Genomic DNA, 18504 nt, shown 5'->3' on the forward strand with positions numbered 1-18504 from the left:
AGGTTGAGTGAACTCCATATGGATAACATAAAAAATGATCATTTGCCCCGAAGGTGATCTTTCTGGAAGTTTATTATTATTTATGTATTTATCTCATCTGCTCACCCTCTTGTTGTGTACAGGTAGTAGAGGATGAAATAACAAAACCCTAGACAGAGGATATTCTCAAGGTATTTTTGCCTTGGTTGGAACTAGAAAATTTCAGCTCTCTTCCCACAATTTGTATTCTTGATCATTTCTAGCCCAATTTCTACCTCAAATTATTATAAAAAGTTTATGGTTGAACAATCAAGCCTTCAAATTACATCATTCTTATCTGAGACGTTTAATAAGGAAGTTTATTTGATGAATGGGATAGTGGGGAAATCCAAGACAGATGTGATTCTTTGGCAATGGGCACTGTTAGTACATCAGAGTAGCAGCAAGCATCCAAAGTCCACAAACACTCCCATGGCAGTATGGGCTGCAATTGTCCCTCATTTCCCCATTTTAAAAAAGACCATTATTACACAGGTATCAGGTTTGCCAGTCATAGGATAATTGAACGTTTTGAAGAATAAACACCATAAAATACATTAAAGAAAAATCCTATAAAATGTAATGTTATAGAAATGTAATCGTATAATATAGAAATTACTGTAAAAACCTATATGATTTAGTAGACAATAATAACTTTTCTATATGGATTTGAACCATCCATAGAATTTTATAGAATTGTAGATATTATGTTTTTTATTAAATTCTATAGGATGGTTAAAAAACCCCACAACTATAGAGAAGTTATTACTTATTATTGATTTTTATAACATTTATTAATGCAATTTCCTATTATTTCAAGCTCCATTATCCTTGTGTTTTCAGTTTTCTGTCTTTCGGAATATATGTCGAACAAGGGCACAATTTATATTTTTCTGCAATAAAATTACTAATTTTATGTGTATGTACTGCTGAACCTTCATAGACCTCTACAGCAGTTTTCATTTATGAGACACATTCTTATCTAAATGCTCAGGAAGATAACTTTAAACCATGTGTACAAATCTCATTTAAGCAAGTAATTTTACACTGATCTGTCATTGACAGAGCAGTGGCTTAAAGACAAAATGTAGTAGTAGTCTTAATTTACTTTCTATGTTGATAATTTATACAAAGATTACTACTTACTTCATTTAACTCCTTAACAGATAGGTGTCTAGAAAATAAATAAATAAATGCAAAACATTTCATTATTGTAAAATAAAAATTCCAAGTACTTAAATACTTTAATATTATCAAAGTAAAATTAATCGCCCATGGTATGGTAAGGAGTTTATTACTGCTATATAAATTAAGAAGCTGGTTATTTTCCACATAAATTCATTGGAGAAAAAAGTTATGGTTTTCCATAAAAACTGTAACATAAATGGAATTAATCATGGAAATGAAACGTCCTTTTGAGATGTTTATATTTTGGGAGCACGTATGTGCGTGTGATGGTGGAGATCTGTATACTTATTCTAAACAGTTTTCTCACCCTATCAAAAAACATCACTAACTTTTATTTCAACTGTAAATTTATGTTCCCTAAAGAATGAAAATCATTTAAAACATGAAATGCTCAAGATACGTGGAATGAATGGAGTAGGAGAAGAGATAGAGGCCATGTCTACACTATCAGTAGATTAGCGCTGCTGCAATTGATGCAGTGGGTGTCGATTTAGCAGGTCTAATGAAGACCCGCTAAATTGATGGCAGAGTGCTCTCCGGTTGACTCTGGTACTCCAGCAGAATGAGAAGAGTAAGGTAAGTCGACGGGAGAGCATCTTCTGTTGACGCAGTGCAGTGTAGACACCACGGTAAGTCAACCTAAGCTACGTTGACTAACTTAGGTTGACTCCCGCAGAAGGGGAACCCAAGATACAAACAAGTACAGAGAAGTGGACAACAGGCATCAAGGCCCTGATTCAGCAAAGCAATTAACTCCTATTGAAGTCAATGTACTAGTGAAGTGCTTTGCTGAATAGAAATGGATTTATGCATGAGCTTAAAGTTCAGCCTTTTGGCTCTTTGTTCCAGAGCTACAGCTGGTGCAAAATGGAATAGCTCCTTTTGACGTCAGTGGATGATGTACCTGCCGAAGAGGTGACCTGTCATGTATAGGTGGGAGGGGGAGTGGCTCTACAAGCTTTCTTATATGAAATAAATAAAAGTTAATGTACTAGTTGGACTAGGTGCAAAAACTGAATTGATTTCCTACCCTTTTGTCACTGAAGAGCTTAAATCTGTTTTTGATTACATATGAATTTTTTTTGATGGACAAAGCCTAAGTCCCATTTTAAAAACAGATTTATGGCCAGATTTTTGAATGTATTTATGCACCTAAAGATGCAGATAAGTGCCTCGTAGAATTTTCCAAAGCATCTAGCTGCCTAACTCCCATTAAAATCACCTAGACATCTAGGTACCATTTAGAAAAAGACAAGCATGTTCTTTAAGTTCATTTTTATGAAGCAAAGCACTTAAGTATTAATGTTAGGCACACGATTAAGTTCCATTGATTTTAAGCTTAAGTATTTTGTTGAAAAGGGATGGACTGCTGGGTCGGGGCCATGGTGCCTTTGTAAAATGAGCTGGCACTCTGTGTTCCCTTGAAACTAAACATAGTTGGCACTATTATTGGAAGGTTCAGTGGTATGGTGACCATATTTCTCAAAGAGAAAATGGGACACCCACAGCCGCTTGCCTAAGCCCCCCTGCACCCACGAGGGTGTTGCCTGTCGCTGGAACCCTGCACCCCTCCCGCACAGGGAGCTGTTGCCTATCACTGGAACCCTGCAGGGGCCCCCTCAGGAGGCTTTTGCCCCAGCGGCTGGAACCCTGCTGCCCCGCGCATGCTGGAATGCTGCCTCCTCCCAGCTCTGCCTCTTCCCTGCACGGCCTGGCATCTCCGCTCGCCTTCTCCCCTCCCCCAACACATTCCTCCATACTGCACACCACTTTTTTGACAAAAGTGGACATTTGTCCCATTTGCTCTTGCCAACTGACCAAGTCAGCAAGAGCAAATGGGACAAATGCCTCCTTTTGAAGAAAGGAAAAAAAAAAAGTCAGGACAGGGCTTAAAAAGGGGACTGTCCCAGCCAAAACGGGGTATATGGTCACCCTATTCAGCAGGACTGCCAAGAAGTGACTGGAAATGTGACTGAACTACTCTCTACACAGTAGGATCCTTGGGGCAGGGATTGTGTTTTTCTCTCTTTCTCTTTGCTTGCATACCACTGTGTCCACTATCTATTCTAAACAAATACAATTATTTTACTTAGAGATGGCTGGACAGTTTCAAAATTTCAGTGAAAGAAGTGGGACAAAATTTTCACAAGAATTTTCATGAAAATTCCACCCATTTTTCTAACTGGCTCTGTTACTTTGCTTTAGTGTTAGTATCAGATTAAGCTAATACAAGCTACTCATATATAAAATTAATTCATGGCTGTTAAAGGAATGGCATTTTCTTTAATGCAGTCAGGGGTCCAGATTTCATATTTTGATCTATTTCAAACTTTCAGGGCTTTCTTACACAATGTATCTGAGACGCAAAAATTTGTCCTTGGCAAGGTGAACAGAAAATAAAACAAACATGCTTGGTAACCATTACCTGGTGTTCTTTGCTGACATTGGAAAGGTGTGAGCCTGACTAAATATGTTCCTTGTGTGAGACAGCTGGCTGCTTCTCTCTGGTTCTGGGGGAAGTGGCTGATATTTCTTTGGAAGTGTCTTAAGAGGCCTAAAGTCAAAAGTGGAATTTGAAGAACTATTAGAATGTAAAGAGGACACAAAACAGTCTAGTAATTGCAGGTTGCACATGTAGAGCACTGGAATTTTATTAGGAGTATCTCTTATTATATATTTGGACAATGCTTAGCTTAGTAGGGCCCTGATCTTAGGCAGGACCTCTAGATGCAATACTATCATTACATGCACAGGACACAGTACAGGGCCTAGCACAATGAGGTCCCAGTCCATGATGAACACTACCACAGCACAAACAATAACAAATATACTAATATTTAAACAGCGCTGAATACTGAAATCACTACATTTCTACAACTCTGAGTTTACCAGTATATACATTTACTGTAGTATTTGTTGTATTCCCTATATTTAATTTAGGGAATATTATGAATACTGCAGCAATACTAATGGTTTGCAAAGCTATTTACAATTTTAATGGCATTCACTATATGTGTAGTAAAATTAGCTTGGCAGTCCTTTCAAAAGTATATTTTATTTATGATGATTGTTAATCTTAGATGAAAACAAAAGGACCAACAAGGGAAAATAATTGATTTTGTATAACAAGATAAAAAAATTGTTTTATATTAGCAGAGTAGAGCCCAATCCATTTCTCATGAAAGTAAATGACAAAATTCCCATTGAAGTTCCACAAGAGCAGGATTTAGGTCTGTAGTATATGAAGGAAATTAATATAAGGAAAATGTTAACAGGCATTAAAATGTAATATTGTTCTATTGAACAGAACCCTGGGGCTTCATCCAGCAATCATGGAAGTCAATAGGAATCTTTCCATTGAGTTCAGTGAGAGCTGGATCAGACCCCAGGTTTCCTGACTAGGGGCCTTATACGTCTCACATTCAAGTCAATGGCAAATGTCCCATTGATTTCAGTGATGCAGGACTGGGCCCTAGATACAAAGCTTCTGAGCTTAATCCTTTGTTCTGCCTAGCACCCAACTTAGTTTTAGAATGTAGGAATGTCCCAATAGTACTAATTAGACGATAACCTGTAAATTCACTTTCAAACATCTTATTGACATGACTAATTGGGGTGGGCTTGTGCACTAGTTTTCTTATCAAGACTCTACTTAACCATCCCCCAAAAAGCTATTTAGGAAATGCATGCATGTTCTATCTTAGCATACTTACCTTGGAGGGGGCAAAGGGTTCTGAAAGAGAGAGGAAACATAAGCACATGGAACTCTTTTTTTATTTACAAAAGGAGGCTGGAAACTGAAGAATGTTTAGGCTTCACAAGCACAAAACTCGTTAAGCCTTTATTTCTGCATAACACACAGACATATCTAGCTATGACAAAGGATCTGATTTTTAAAAAGACTTCCAACTCAGCTTCCATTTTTTGTGAGCACAAATAAGTGAACCTGCTGTTAATTGCAAGGGCTAATGCTATGGTGTCAGAAATAGTTCAAGCACATGACTAGATGTCTGTGGGCATGATTTGCAGGTGCAGTTGGATCTACAAGGGCATGGTTTACAGGTGCAGCAATCAGACTTCCAGGTTCAGAAATCTAAAAAACGACATTTGTGGGTATAATTATTTGGGGTGCACAAAGTGGTGCCTGCAAAAATGGACCCTACTTTTCAAAATCAAGCCCCTAATATTGTTAATATTTTTTCAATAAAAAAGACTTGCAATGAAATTGTCATTAATGAGAGAAATTATCCATACCTGTGATCCAATTACTTTTTCTTTTTCTCCTAAATATAGAGATGATTAAAATAAATGTTAATAGAGTGCTGCCCATGTACTTAAGAATTAAGCCTGTAGTTTGTTTGTTCAACACTATGAGCAAGAGATAGGAGCTAGATTGTGTCTTTAGACACAATCCTGAAGCTGTAAAATGCATTAGTAAAGGAATACCCCTTGAAGGCACTTAGAACCGCCCCTCTAAAGTACAGTTCCCACCCTTGCTCCAGGAGCTTAATAATTTGTTGCTGACCTGCATCAGCAGCAAATAACAATATTCCTAGTTCTGTCCCTGTATTCCAAGTTTGAGGGAGTAAGTAGGGGGCACAGCACCCCAGACCCAAGCTCTAGGTAATGCACAGAGATGTAAGGGGTGGCTCTTACTCCCTGTGTGGGCATAAAGTCAAATTCACAATCTAACAGAAGGCTGGAATAGCAATTGCTGGGGACTACCCAGTAGTCTCACAGTCTGGCCCTGGATGAGGATGGATTGCACACACCAGCTGCTTTGCACTTGACGTTCACAGACCCCAACAGGGCCGCCCAGAGGATTCAGGAGGCCTGGGGCAAAGCAATTTTGGGGGCCCCTTCTGTAAAAAAAAAAAAGTTGCAATACTATAGAATACTATATTCTCGTGAGGGCCCCTGGGGCAAATTGCCCCACTTGCCCCACCCCCCGGGCGGCCCTGGACCCCAAATCCTGAGGGTGGAATGGATTTCATTCTTTCTCCTTTGCATTGCACTTTTTGGGTAGCAAAGGATCATAGATGCACACTTCTGAATGGATTTCCCATTCTTAATCATTTATGCTTATTTCCATATAAGATGAGAATTAGTCTGACCAGTCCTCATACAGGAGCAAACATAGGTAATTGCCATGACAATAACAAAAGCTGGGACATCATTCCTCTTTATGTTTGGGTCCAGACCAATTCTCTCTAACATCACTCACAAACAGCTGTTTATTATATGTGCTAACTAAGGAACAGTTATGGTTAAGAAGAGGAAAAAACTTTATTTTTGTCATCTCACATTTTCAGTTGCAGAAGTAAGAGCACATATAAAATTGGGTCATTTTTTTCACAAAAGTTGGTGTGACACTGGGACTGAAATTTGATATAACTACACAGCCGTTATATAAAATATTTGGCATTGATATTGACATTTCTAAAATAGTTCATAGATTATATTTTTGTTATAGTTATCAAGTTGTCCTGCATTAATTTTGTTTTGCTAATTTACATGTTAATTCTGACTTTTCCATAAGACTCTGTTACCCTAGTGAACGTACTTGCTGACTTCTGTAAATAAAACTATGAAGTCAAATCCTGTTTTCATTATTAGTTTTTTGCGTGTAATATGACTGATTACATTTTCTTCATTCTTTAATCAAGTATTCTTCAAGCATTTAAATCACTGTATTTTACTCTTGCTGTTGTAGTTTATCTGCTTTTTAAAAATAAACCTCTACTTTGTCTCCTTAAAGTTCCATGAACCAACAACATAACTAAACAAAAATGAAACATAATAGATGTTAACTTATCCTGCAAGCAGTGAACCATAACAAATTATTCTGAACTGAAGTAATTATAGCTTAAATATTTAACAGTTCTAAAATGAAACTGACAAAGGAATTTTGCAAGTTTGTTTGTGCAGATAAATCCCTTATGCCATCTTGTGGTTCATTGGTTTAATAGCATCCAGCAGGAATATGAATGTTGAGAAGATAGTTTCTATAGCTGTGCAGTTACTATTGTTAATTAAAAATAATAATGAAGAGTCTGATATAGGCTCCATAAGTTTAGAAAGTGCTTTACAAATATGTTAAGATACCTGCTCTAGCCCCAATCAGTCCACCCTAGCCTTACTTTGTGTCATCATCTCATATCTCATGGAAGCATCAGCTAAATACATAACCTTTTTTTTTTTTTTTTTTGCAAATCTGGGTTAAAATTTTCAAAGTGCTTAAGAGACTTAGGACCCTAAATATCATGGAATTTAGGCTAAGGGGGGGGGGGGACATATTTTTAACAGTAAGTTCCTAAAGATGCAGATAGGAACCTGGCGGTTTTAAAAAATGCCTGTACCCACAAAGCCTGGGCTAGGTTCCTGGGCTCCCTATACAATGAATAGAGAGAAATAGGTGCCTTAGAATTCACAAAAGCCATCATGCTAGGTGGGGAGCTGCCTAAAGTAGCCAATGGAGATAATGCCGATAAGAGGGGTATATGCAAAGCCCTGCCCCACTCTCAGAGATATGCCTCCAAGTCCAGATTGCAGGAAGGTGCCTATCTATGCTAGAGATCCACTACTGGGAACCCTCATCCCAGAGTCAGGTGGCTTAGGTGCTTATCTCCACACAAAATGGCCAGAGGAGGAGTCCATCTTATAGCTTTTAGCCCAGTCCTACCTCCCAGGTAGGCTTTGTATAATCAACTGAATGTTATTTATGATTCAATAATATTTCTTCATTCAGGGCTCAGTTTAGCATAGCACTTCCACATGTACGTAACGTTAAGAATATGCTTAAGTGTTTTTGCTGAATCAGGTCTATAGGTACAAGATAACATGTTTGCCCACCTAATCCAAAGTCCATTGACTACAGTTTTGAGAGGGCCAGGTACCTACACAGCAGTGGAAACTGGAGGAAATAGTGGACCATCCTCTGGTTGGGCATTTTTCCTCACCATTCTAAGAGAAAAGTTTCTTTCACTTCTTAGAGACCAATCCAAGTGTATTGCTCCCCCAGCTAGAAAGGGCTATTTGTAGTTTAAAAGCTTCTAGTACACTTGGTTTTCAGTCATGGGGTGACTTGGCCTTTAAGTGGGTGGGGCTGGTCCACACCCCAGACAATTGGCTGGGGCTGATCTGGGAAGTTTGTCTGAAATGGTTTTTTTAATGAACAGCTGGTACACTTAGAGAAGGCAGAGTCAGGTGGGAAGGAGAGGAACTTAAAAGAGAGAAGACAGGAGAGTTAGAAAGAAGGGTGCAGAGAAAAGTGGTTTGGTGTTTCTTCTTGCTGGGAAAAGAACCACAGAGGAGCTGCAGATGGTATCTTACCACCTGGGACTGGCCTGGAAGTGAGAGGGCAGCAGAGGTAAGGGAGACTCCTGAAGTAGGCCTGGGAGAAAGACAATCTCCTCCAGACAGATGGCCTAGAGTAGACGAGGGAAAGAACCCAGTCTGGAGAGAACCAGACAAGGGAAAAGACCCCACAGTGAAAGCCTTGAGGGTCAGCAGCCTGAAAGAAGCTGGGATACAGGAAGAAAGTCCCGGGATGGAGCTCTGCAGAGCCTGGGAGTGGAAGCTCTCTGTGAATGTGGGGAACAGAGGGAGAGTGAGGGGATCTACTGAGACTTGATGGCAGGGGCAACTGGCTTAAGGCTAGAAAGAGGGGTCCTAGCAGTTCCTACCTGCTCTTCATCCCGATCCTGGGCACCCCTGTGGTCACATCTCCACCACTCACACACATGCATTAGTTTACATGGGACCTGAGCCCCCACAATATTTCCACTGTGGGGGCACTAGCCCCTTCTGCCCCCCACAGCTCCCACTTTTGCTGCCTCTGGAGAAAGGGGTGAAGAGTCTGCTCCGGACTAAGCCCAAGCAGATGGAAGGGTTTGCTCCTTTGAATTTGGTTTGGACTCTGCATACTCCAGAAGGGGTGGGACTTCAGTGTGACCTGGCCGGAGGGCCAAGTCACCACACCAGACCACAGAAACTCCAAGGATGTGAGAGAGGCAGAGTGGCTGCAACTTCAGGTCTCACCATAAGGGGTACTCCAAGACAGTGAGCTTATCTCAAATGGTCGAGAATGCAGGCATTTTGACTGACCCTTAAAATAAGGGAAGAATGTGAATTTGGGGAATCAGAGGTAGAGCCTCAGCTGCACTGCCACAAGAGGGTACAGTGAAGATCATGCTGCCACAGTTCTGCAGTAATAATAAATGAGAAGAGGACGAAATTTTTGGCTACAAAATAAGGAGGTTTCACACCACTACAAAACTTGCAAAGATATAAACCACTAAATCAAACCTCACCTATTTCAGTTTGCTTTCAACATTTCCTGTAGAGTTTGTAGATTTCTTTTGATACCCAAGTCAGAGATGAAGGATGAAGGCACTTTAATGTATAAAATCACTCTATGATATTGCCATTGCATGTTTGTCATTAGATTGCATGGCCCAATGTACAACCAAAGTCTTGCCATAGAGCTATCAAGCATGCCCTCCCTAGGGCAAAATACGTCTAATTAAGCCAGAGAATTTTTAAATCTTCCTTTGATCCCCAAATCAGGGTTGAAAGATGAGGGCTCTTTAAAGTATGAAATCAGTCTGTGACAGTCCCACTGCACATTTCTCATTTGACTGTGTGGCATGGCTTAAAAGTTTGTACCTTTCACCAACAGAAGTTAGCCCAATAAAAGATACTACCTCATCTACTTTGTTTCTCATATTCTAGGACCAACACAGCTACAACAACCTGCACATATTTAAAGGTAGACACATATTTAAGTACTTTGAGGAATTAGGTCCTAAATCATTGTGGCAATTGGAGGAAAGTGAGGGCTGTTCCAAAGCTGACAGAGAGACTCCCACTGACTTCAATCAACTTCAATTAGTTTCGGATCAGGCCCACAGACAAGTTCTGTGTCATTGCATTCATTTGGTTTTCGCTTGAGCTACATCAGTGTTTGCTCTTAAAGGGTAGTTAAACTTTTTTTCTTTTCTCTTTTGCAAACTTTATTTAGTATACTGCTGGCTTACTTGTGATTTCAGTAAAAAGTATGTTTGGCTTCATGCTTCGTTTTACAGCAGGACCTAAAAGGGGGAAAAATACATTTTGTTTCAGCATTGATGAATTCTTTGCATTGTGTCTCCACAGCTGCTCATACATACTACTGTCTAAAACTTGGCCTATGCATGAAATATAGAAAATGATCAAGCTAGACTTTATTTTTATTCGTGGAATGGCAAATTGTAGATGGTCTTTGTGTAATTATCAGCACTAACACTGTTAATAGATTTGTATTTTTTTAAAGAAATAAAAAAAGATTTAGCTTGAAAAAGATGATTTAATCCTTCAAGAGCTGACTTAGTCTCAATAAAGCCACAATAAATTTATTTGGAAATATTTTTTATTTTAAACAAATTAAATATAACTTTAATATAGTGACAGAGTAATACTGTAAATTAAAGGATTAAAAGCTGGCCATTTCCTTAAATTTAGGCAAAGTGACACAAGTGTCTGATCCTAATTAAGGCTGCGTGTCTGTCATGGAGGTCACAGAAGTCTGGGATTCTGTGACTTTCCGTGACCTCAGTGACTTTTGCAGCGGCTGGTACAGCTGACTCAGGGACTGCCCAAACACTCCGGCAGCCCCTGGGCCAGCAGCAACAACAGCAGTTTGGGTGTGGGAGGGGGTCACGGCTGGGGCAGGGGATTGGGGTGCTGGGCAGCGCTTACCTTGGGGCGGGGGCTTCCTGGTAGCAGCTGGCATGTCCCTGCACCTCCTAGGCAGAGGGGCCAAGGGGCTCTGCATGCTGCTCCCCTGCTTGCAGGCATCATCCCCACAGCTCATGGCCGAGGCAGCGCGTGGAGCCTCCCGGACTTCCCTCCTGCTAGGAGCTACAGGGGCATGCTGGCCACTTCTGGGGAGCTGCACGGAGCTGGGTAGGGAGCCTGCAAGCCCCTCCACCCACCCCCCACAGCGCCAGCAGGGGTCTGAGCTGCATGCTGCCACCCGCCCCCCCCCTCACCGCACCAGCGGGGATCCCAAGCCGCATGCTGCCGCCACCTCCCCCCAGCGCCAACGGGGGTCCCAGGCCGCACACCACCATCTGCCCCCCCCAGCACCCCTGGATTGCCCCCCGAGCACCCCCGGCCCAAATTTTAGTCAGGGATATATAGTCATGTCTGCCTGTGACCTGTTCATGACTTTTACTAAAAATACCCATGACTAAAATGTAACCTTAATTATAATATACAATTACCCTATAGGAAATAAAATAATTGGAGGATGCATTTACAAGTATCTCTAAATTATGGGATTTTGAAATAAAATGCAGATAGAATTAGTGTTAAACTGGAAGCCATTGAAGAAATCAACATTTGCCAAGGGTTGCCACACCATTAGCACAGCTATTACATTCTAAACTGGGGGAACACTCCAATATCCTCAGACACCAGTGTGTGGTAAATACTGAAAAAGGCTGAGTTTTTAATAGCAGCCACTCCTGGTGACATTACAATTAAAAGAAAATTGTCAGAGTATGTAGTGGAATGGATGCAGTTGGCTAGGCAAAGAACCCGATTCTGTTCCTATTTGCTCCATCTGAAATCGGGAATGACTCCAGTGCACTCTCTAATTGCTCAAAAGCTGAATGTAGCAGACTTGCCACTTCTCTCTATATATTATATTTCCCCTCTCCTATTTCTTCTTTATAACTGGGGTGGGGGGAGAGAGAGAGAGAGAGAGAGATCTGATTTTTACACAGGGGAGGCCTGTCCCTGAGGAATGGAGAGCTAAATGCCACAACATGTCCCCTCTTGAAAGTGATTACTTCCGTGTTGTTACTGATATGAAGCTGGATTCTCAATTGTAATATGATGAATTTTTAAAGTGACTGATATTTTGAAACATATAGGCCTTTTATTCTTTTTTCCCTGACTTATATAGTTCTTCCCCATATATACAGCAAATAAGAAAATGGCATTTCATAATTTAGTTGCAAAACAAGTTTTTTTTTATTGTACCTTTAACATCTGGGACTCTGCTCTCCTCTGAAACATATCTGCATTGCTATAAATAATATAAAATGTTTAGCTGTGATATTGGTCAGTAATCATGGAAGTATAGCTGATAAAATTCTGCTGTTCCTGACACAGCAAGATGATTTGCCAGTTAGTGGATTTCTCCACATATATTTCCTCCACCATTACACACACTTGGCATCTTCATACCATAAAATAGTTAACAATTAAAAGACACTAATCTAGGCTTTAATCTATTCCATAATTGTTATTATCTCCTAGAAATCTCTTCTTGACATGACATTAATATGGCTGACACATCTCCATTCAGCACAACAAGTTACAGAAAAATGAGAGCAATATTACATGTGGCAAAGTGAATGAAAAGCCCAGACTAAAATATGGGTCTTAACACTGAATTGTACTGATTCAAAAAGGTGTCCAAGGATTTAGCCATGCAACTCCCATGGCTTTGCACAGCATTAAGTGATACAGGAAAAGAAGGAATTATATTTGTGTATGATCTTTACTTACACCTAAATCTCGAGGGGAGTCAGAGGACTTTGGCTGGGTGATGATAGAGGATTTAGTGTTTCTAGAAATGGGAGCTGAATCTCCTAAATACCGTTGATCTGTGACAAAGGGAAAAAATAGAGTATATAAGAGCTACCATCCTGGAACAAACCATGGTCCGACTTGTCCAGCATCCTGTGTCTGACAGTGGCCCATACCAGAGCTTCAGGGAGAGTGTACAAAACAGGACATTTATAGAGTGATCCACCTGTCTTCCACAACTGGCTTCTGGTAGTCAGAGGTTTAAGGTTGCCCTGAGGTTGGGGATGTGGCCCTGACCACCTTGGCTAATAGCCATTGCTAGACCTATTCTCCATGAATTTATCAAGTTCCTTTATGAACTTTTGGCCATCACAACATCCCATGGCAATGAGTTCCATATGTTAGTTGTGCATTGTGTGAAAAAGTACTTTCTCATTTGTATTAAATCAACTGCCTATTAATTGCATCAGGTGACCTCTGGTTTTTGTATTGTGTGAAAGGGTAATAACATTTCTCTATTCATCTTTTCCACACTATTCATGATTTTACAGACCTCTATCATATTCCCTCTGAGGCATCTCTTTTCTGAGCTGAAAAGCCCTAACCCTTTTAGTCTTTCCTTGCATGGAAGCCATTCCATACCCTTGATCATCTTTGTTGCCCTTCTCTTAACGTTTTCCAGTATTGCTATATACTTTTTGAGATGGGGTTACCAGAAATGGACATAGTGTTCAAGGTGTGGCATTATGACATTGTATTATTTTTTTATCCCTTTTCCATATCACAGACAGCTACAGTGGCACAGTAGCCAGCAAACAGAGCTGTAAACAGGGGAGTTCGAGTGGGAGTTCTGTTGGAGGAAAAGGCATTTGTAGAGGCTGGTAGGAGCAGTGTGCTGGGAGAGAAGCTGAGCCCTGATTGGTGGGCGGAGCTTCTTTGATTAGGTGTCAGCAAACAAAGCTGTAAACAGGGGAGTTTAAGTGGGAGTTTGTAAGGGGAGTTCTGGGGGAAGACTAGGAGAACCAGGCAGAGGAACAGACAGGCTAGTGAAGGGAGTGTGTGGTGTTCTGACAGTGTTGTGGTGCTCGTTGGGGGTTTGTTTTGCTGTGGGTGGTGGTGTTTTGGTTTGGTTTGTGTTTCCTGGACTAACAGGACTTAGGTGGAAAGGCTATGACAGATACAGAGGCAGCAGTGGTAGTGACCCAAGCAGTGGAAGACAGAATGAAGATGACTGGATATGGAAGCTGCGGTATGTACCTGATCCTGGATGGGGTCCTGAAAAGAGTTTCAGCTGCATGAAGTGCCACCTGATAGAGCTAAAAGAAGAAAAGATCCAAGGATTGGAGATACAGGTGGAAACTCTGGTTGAGTATAGAAGGGGGTTCGAGCACATGATGCAGCAAAGACATGAGGAGGCTGAAGGGAAAAGCTCAGACTTGCAGATGGAAGCAGGACCAAAGAACTCTGAGGGGAGACTGCTGGGTAAGGAAAGTGGACAGTGGAAGCATGTGACTAAAGGTATGTCTACTTTACCTGCCGGATTGGCGGGCAGCGATCAATCCAGTGGGGGTCAATTTATCACGTCTACTCTAGGCCGCTATTGACTGGATCACCCTTATCCATTCACTAGTTGACTCCCTCAAATAATCCTAATAATAGAATTATAGAATCATAGGACTGGAAGGGACCTTAAGAGGTCTTCTAGTCCAGACCCTGCACTCAAGGCAGGATTAAGTATTATCTAGACCATCCCTGACAGATGTTTGTCTAACTCGCTCTTAAAAATCTTCAGTGATGGAGATATCACAACCCCCCTAGGCATTTTATTCCAGTGCTTAACCACCCTGACAGTTAGGAGGTTTATTCTAATGTCCAACCTAAACTGCTCTTGCTGCAATTTAATCTCACTGCTTCTTGTCCTATCCTCCGAGGTTAAGGAGAACAATTTTTCTTCCTCCTCCTTGTAACACTTTTATGTACGTGAAAACTTTTATCATGTCCCCTCTTGGTCTTTTCTTCTCCAGACTAAACAAACGCAATTTTTTCAGTCTTCCTTCATAGGTTATGTTTTCTAGACCTTTAATCATTTTTGTTGCTCTTCTCTGGACTTTCTCCAATTTGTCTACATTTTCCTGAAATGTGGACTGGACACAGTACTCCAGTTGAGGCGTAATCAACGTGGAGTAGAGCGGAAGAATTACTTCTTGTGTCTTGCTTACAACACTCCTGCTAATACACCCCAGAATGATATTAACTTTTTTGGTAATAGTGTTAGACTGTTAACTCATATTTAACTTGTTATCCATTATGACCCCCAGATCCCTTTTCACAGTACTTCTTCCTAGGCAGTCGTTTCCCATTTTGTATGTGTGCAACTGATTGTTCCTTCCTAAGTGGAGTACTTTGCATTTGTCCTTATTGAATTTCATCCCATTTATGTCTGACCATTTCTCCAGTTTATCCAGATCATTTTGAATTTTAATCCTATCCTCCAAAACACTTGCAGCCCCTCCCAACTTGGTATCATCCGCAAACTTTATAAGTGTACTCTCTATGCCATTATCTATAGCACTGATGAAGACGTTGAATAGAATAGGACCCAGAACTGATCCCTGTGGGACCCCACTCACTATGTCCTTCCAGAATGACTGTGAATCAGTGATAACTACTCTCTAGGAATGATTTTCCAACCAGTTATGCACCCACCTTACAGTAGCTCCAGCTAGGTTGTATTTCCTTAGTTTGTTTATGAGAAGGTCATGCAAGAGCTTATCAAAAGATTTATTAAAGTCAAGATATACCACATCTACATCTTCCCCCTATTCACAAGACTTGTTACCCTGTCAAAGAAAGCTATCAGGTTGGTTTAACATATTTTGTTCTTGAAAAATCCATGCTGACTGTTACTTATCACCTTATTATCGTCTAGATGTTTGCAAATTGATTGCTTAATTATTTGCTCCATTATCTTTCCGGGTACAGAAGTTAAGCTGACTGGTCTGTAATTCCCTGGGTTGTTCTTATTCCCATTTTTTATAGATTGGCAGTATATTTGCTCCTTCCCAGTTTTCTGGAATCTTATCTGTCTTCCATGACTTTTAGAAGATAATCGCTAATGGTTTAGATATCTCCTTACTCAGCTCTTTGAGTATTCTTGGATGTATTTCATCAGGCACTGCTGACTTGAAAACATGTAAATTGTTTATGTAATTTTTAACTTATTCTTTCCCTATTTTAGCCTCTAATCCTACCTCATTTTCACTGGCATTCATTAAGTTAGATGTCCAATTGCTACTAAAATTTTTGGTGAAAATTGAAACAAAAAAGTCAATTAGCACTTCTGTCATTTCCACATTTTGTGTTATTGTTAATAGAATGGTGAAGCATGATTCCCCTTTACAAAAGCCAGGTTGGTTCTTACCTAACAAATCACATATATCTATGTGTGTGACAATTCTATTCTTTATTATAGTTTCTACCAATTTTGCTGGTACCAAAGTTAGATTCACTGGCTTGCCAGGATTGCCTCTGGAGCCCTTTTTAAAAATCAACATTAGGGGGGATTTGATTGCAGCCTTCAACTACCTGAAGGGGAGTTCCAAAGAGGATGAAGCTAGGCTGTTCTCAGTGGTGGCAGATGACAGAACAAGGAGTAATGGTCTCAAGTTGCAGTGGGGGAGGTCTAGGTTGGATATTAGGAAAAACTATTTCACTGGGAGGGTTGTGAAGCACTGGAATGGGTTACCTAGGGAGGTGGTGGAATCTCCAGACTTAGAGGTTTTTAAGCCTCTTGACAAAGCCCTGGCTGGGATGATTTAGTTGGGGTTGGTCCTGCTTTGAGCGGGGGTTGGAGTAGATGATCTCTTGAGATCTCTTCCAACTCTAATCTTCTATGATGCTATGAACATTACATAAGTAATTTAATCTTAGTGTGCTTTGATAAGTGGGATATGTTCAGGTCAATCTTAGTCAAGTCACATATTCATTTATATAGCACTACTACCTTATCATTCCAAAACATCATTGGTAGTGTACCATGCACAGCTGTGGAATAATATTTGTTAACCACTTCATGGTGGCTGAGTGCCCCAAGTATATTTGGCAGTACCTTTAAAGCTGCCAAATGTCTAAGCTATGTCTAAGGCATTTCACTGAATTCAGCGGAACAGTCATTTGAAACATCAGCAAAGGACATGAGAGGATCTAACAATGGAGACGTTAGTGGCTGGCTCAGAAACAACAAAGGATGTGCAAACCCGTCAGTTTTCCCTGCTCATCTTACTCATGCAATTAGTCCCAATCATACTCATGTGATTTCGGCACACGGAGGTGGCCCCTCCAGGCATGGATCTGACCCATCCTATATTGAAGAAGGGTGTCAGCTACCTCTGCAGCTCTACACCCCACTTTCTAGGACTCTACAGAGGAATCTCCACTGGGGATCTATGCAGGGTGAGAGGGGCAGTACTAAGCAGGGAATGGACAATCCAAGTTGGGTGTGATCAGGGTTGTGGGGGATGCACATAATTCCCCTGTGGCTCCCCAAAAATTATCTGGGAAAGGTGATAAATCACCAGACTATATCGTTCCTGTTACGCAACCTCCACATTGGGGAAGTCCTCCTGAAAGTGGAGGTTCCCTGGGCTACATAACAGTGGCCAGCAGAGTCCCTGCAAGCCCAACTCCACTGCCAGGGAGTGATCGTGGTGCCTCTTTAGCACAGAGCTGGTATTGGTTGAAAAAAGCCTCCAAGATAGCCCAGGCCCCCTGCAAATCCTGAGAGATCTATGGAGTTTATAGGCCAACTCTTTCAGGAAAAGAGGGCAAGCTCCATCTCTGCCATTTGGGAGGAATTCTACCAGGATGTCTTTGTCAAGTCCCACTCTGTTACCCCTCCAGCAGGGGCGGCTCTAGCTTTTTTGCCAACCCAAGCACGGCAGGCAGGCTGCCTTTGGCGGCATGCCTGCGGGAGGTTCCCGGTCTCATGGATTCGGCATACCCACTGCCGAATTGCCGCCGAATCCACGGGACCGGCAGACCTCCTGCAGGCATGCCGCCAAAGGCTGCCTGACTGCCGCCCTCGCAGGGATCGGCAGGGTGCCCCCCGCAGCTTGCCGCCCCAGGCCCGCACTTGGAATGCTGGTGCCTGGAGCCGCCACTGCCCTCCAGATTCTACCTCAGGAGAGGGCAAGGTTGGCCTATTTTCTTAAAAACCTCTGCAATAGAACAATAATAATAATAAAAGATGGTTAGAAACACTCTCCCCGCCAGACAGTTATTCATTCAGAAGGTATAACAGGAATTCTTCCCAATATCTACATTTGTTTCTAATACACACATTTATGCTTGTCTAAAATGTGCCTACATGTTGATACACATCCATGTACATAAGCATGCTTTTCTGAGTCAGTACATTTTCTGGGTCATTAACTTTAAGTGCATATTTTTATTTCCTATAAAAGATTGCAGAATGGGACATGAACACAAAAGTTTGTCTTTCTGAAATGCATTTTCAGATTCTTTTCTGGTATGTGACAGCTACAGGTCATAAATAAACTAAAAATAGCTGTCTATTTGTTTAATATGCTTTTCTTTGGATCCATCAGTCAGAATTTGCATTGTTTTCCCCAGGCAGTAACTGTACTCTAGGGTGTTCTTAGATAAGCACCAGAGGATGCTTACCATAGGGTTCCTAACAGAAATGTTCCCATTGGCAAG

At 41.1% G+C, this 18504-nt stretch overlaps 2 protein-coding genes across 3 annotated transcripts in view; one reads left to right on the forward strand and one right to left on the reverse strand.

The window, feature by feature from the left end:
• The window catches only part of CLNK (cytokine dependent hematopoietic cell linker), an 88119-nt gene that overhangs the window by 31392 nt on the left and 38223 nt on the right, over window positions 1-18504 (reverse strand). Inside the window, exons 6-12 of the mRNA XM_054030479.1 lie at window positions 12766-12863; window positions 12235-12280; window positions 10245-10298; window positions 5461-5489; window positions 4920-4939; window positions 3632-3760; window positions 1165-1192 (exon numbers count right to left, since the gene is read on the reverse strand). Coding sequence (XP_053886454.1) covers window positions 1165-1192; window positions 3632-3760; window positions 4920-4939; window positions 5461-5489; window positions 10245-10298; window positions 12235-12280; window positions 12766-12863 — 404 coding nt within the window. The remainder of the gene's footprint in view (window positions 1-1164; window positions 1193-3631; window positions 3761-4919; window positions 4940-5460; window positions 5490-10244; window positions 10299-12234; window positions 12281-12765; window positions 12864-18504) is intronic.
• Window positions 1-18504, forward strand: part of LOC128838359 (uncharacterized) — a 164160-nt gene that overhangs the window by 14170 nt on the left and 131486 nt on the right. The window lies entirely within an intron of this gene.

The sequence above is a fragment of the Malaclemys terrapin genome, chromosome 5 (assembly GCF_027887155.1).
Source record: "Malaclemys terrapin pileata isolate rMalTer1 chromosome 5, rMalTer1.hap1, whole genome shotgun sequence".
NCBI classification, from domain to species: domain Eukaryota; kingdom Metazoa; phylum Chordata; order Testudines; family Emydidae; genus Malaclemys; species Malaclemys terrapin.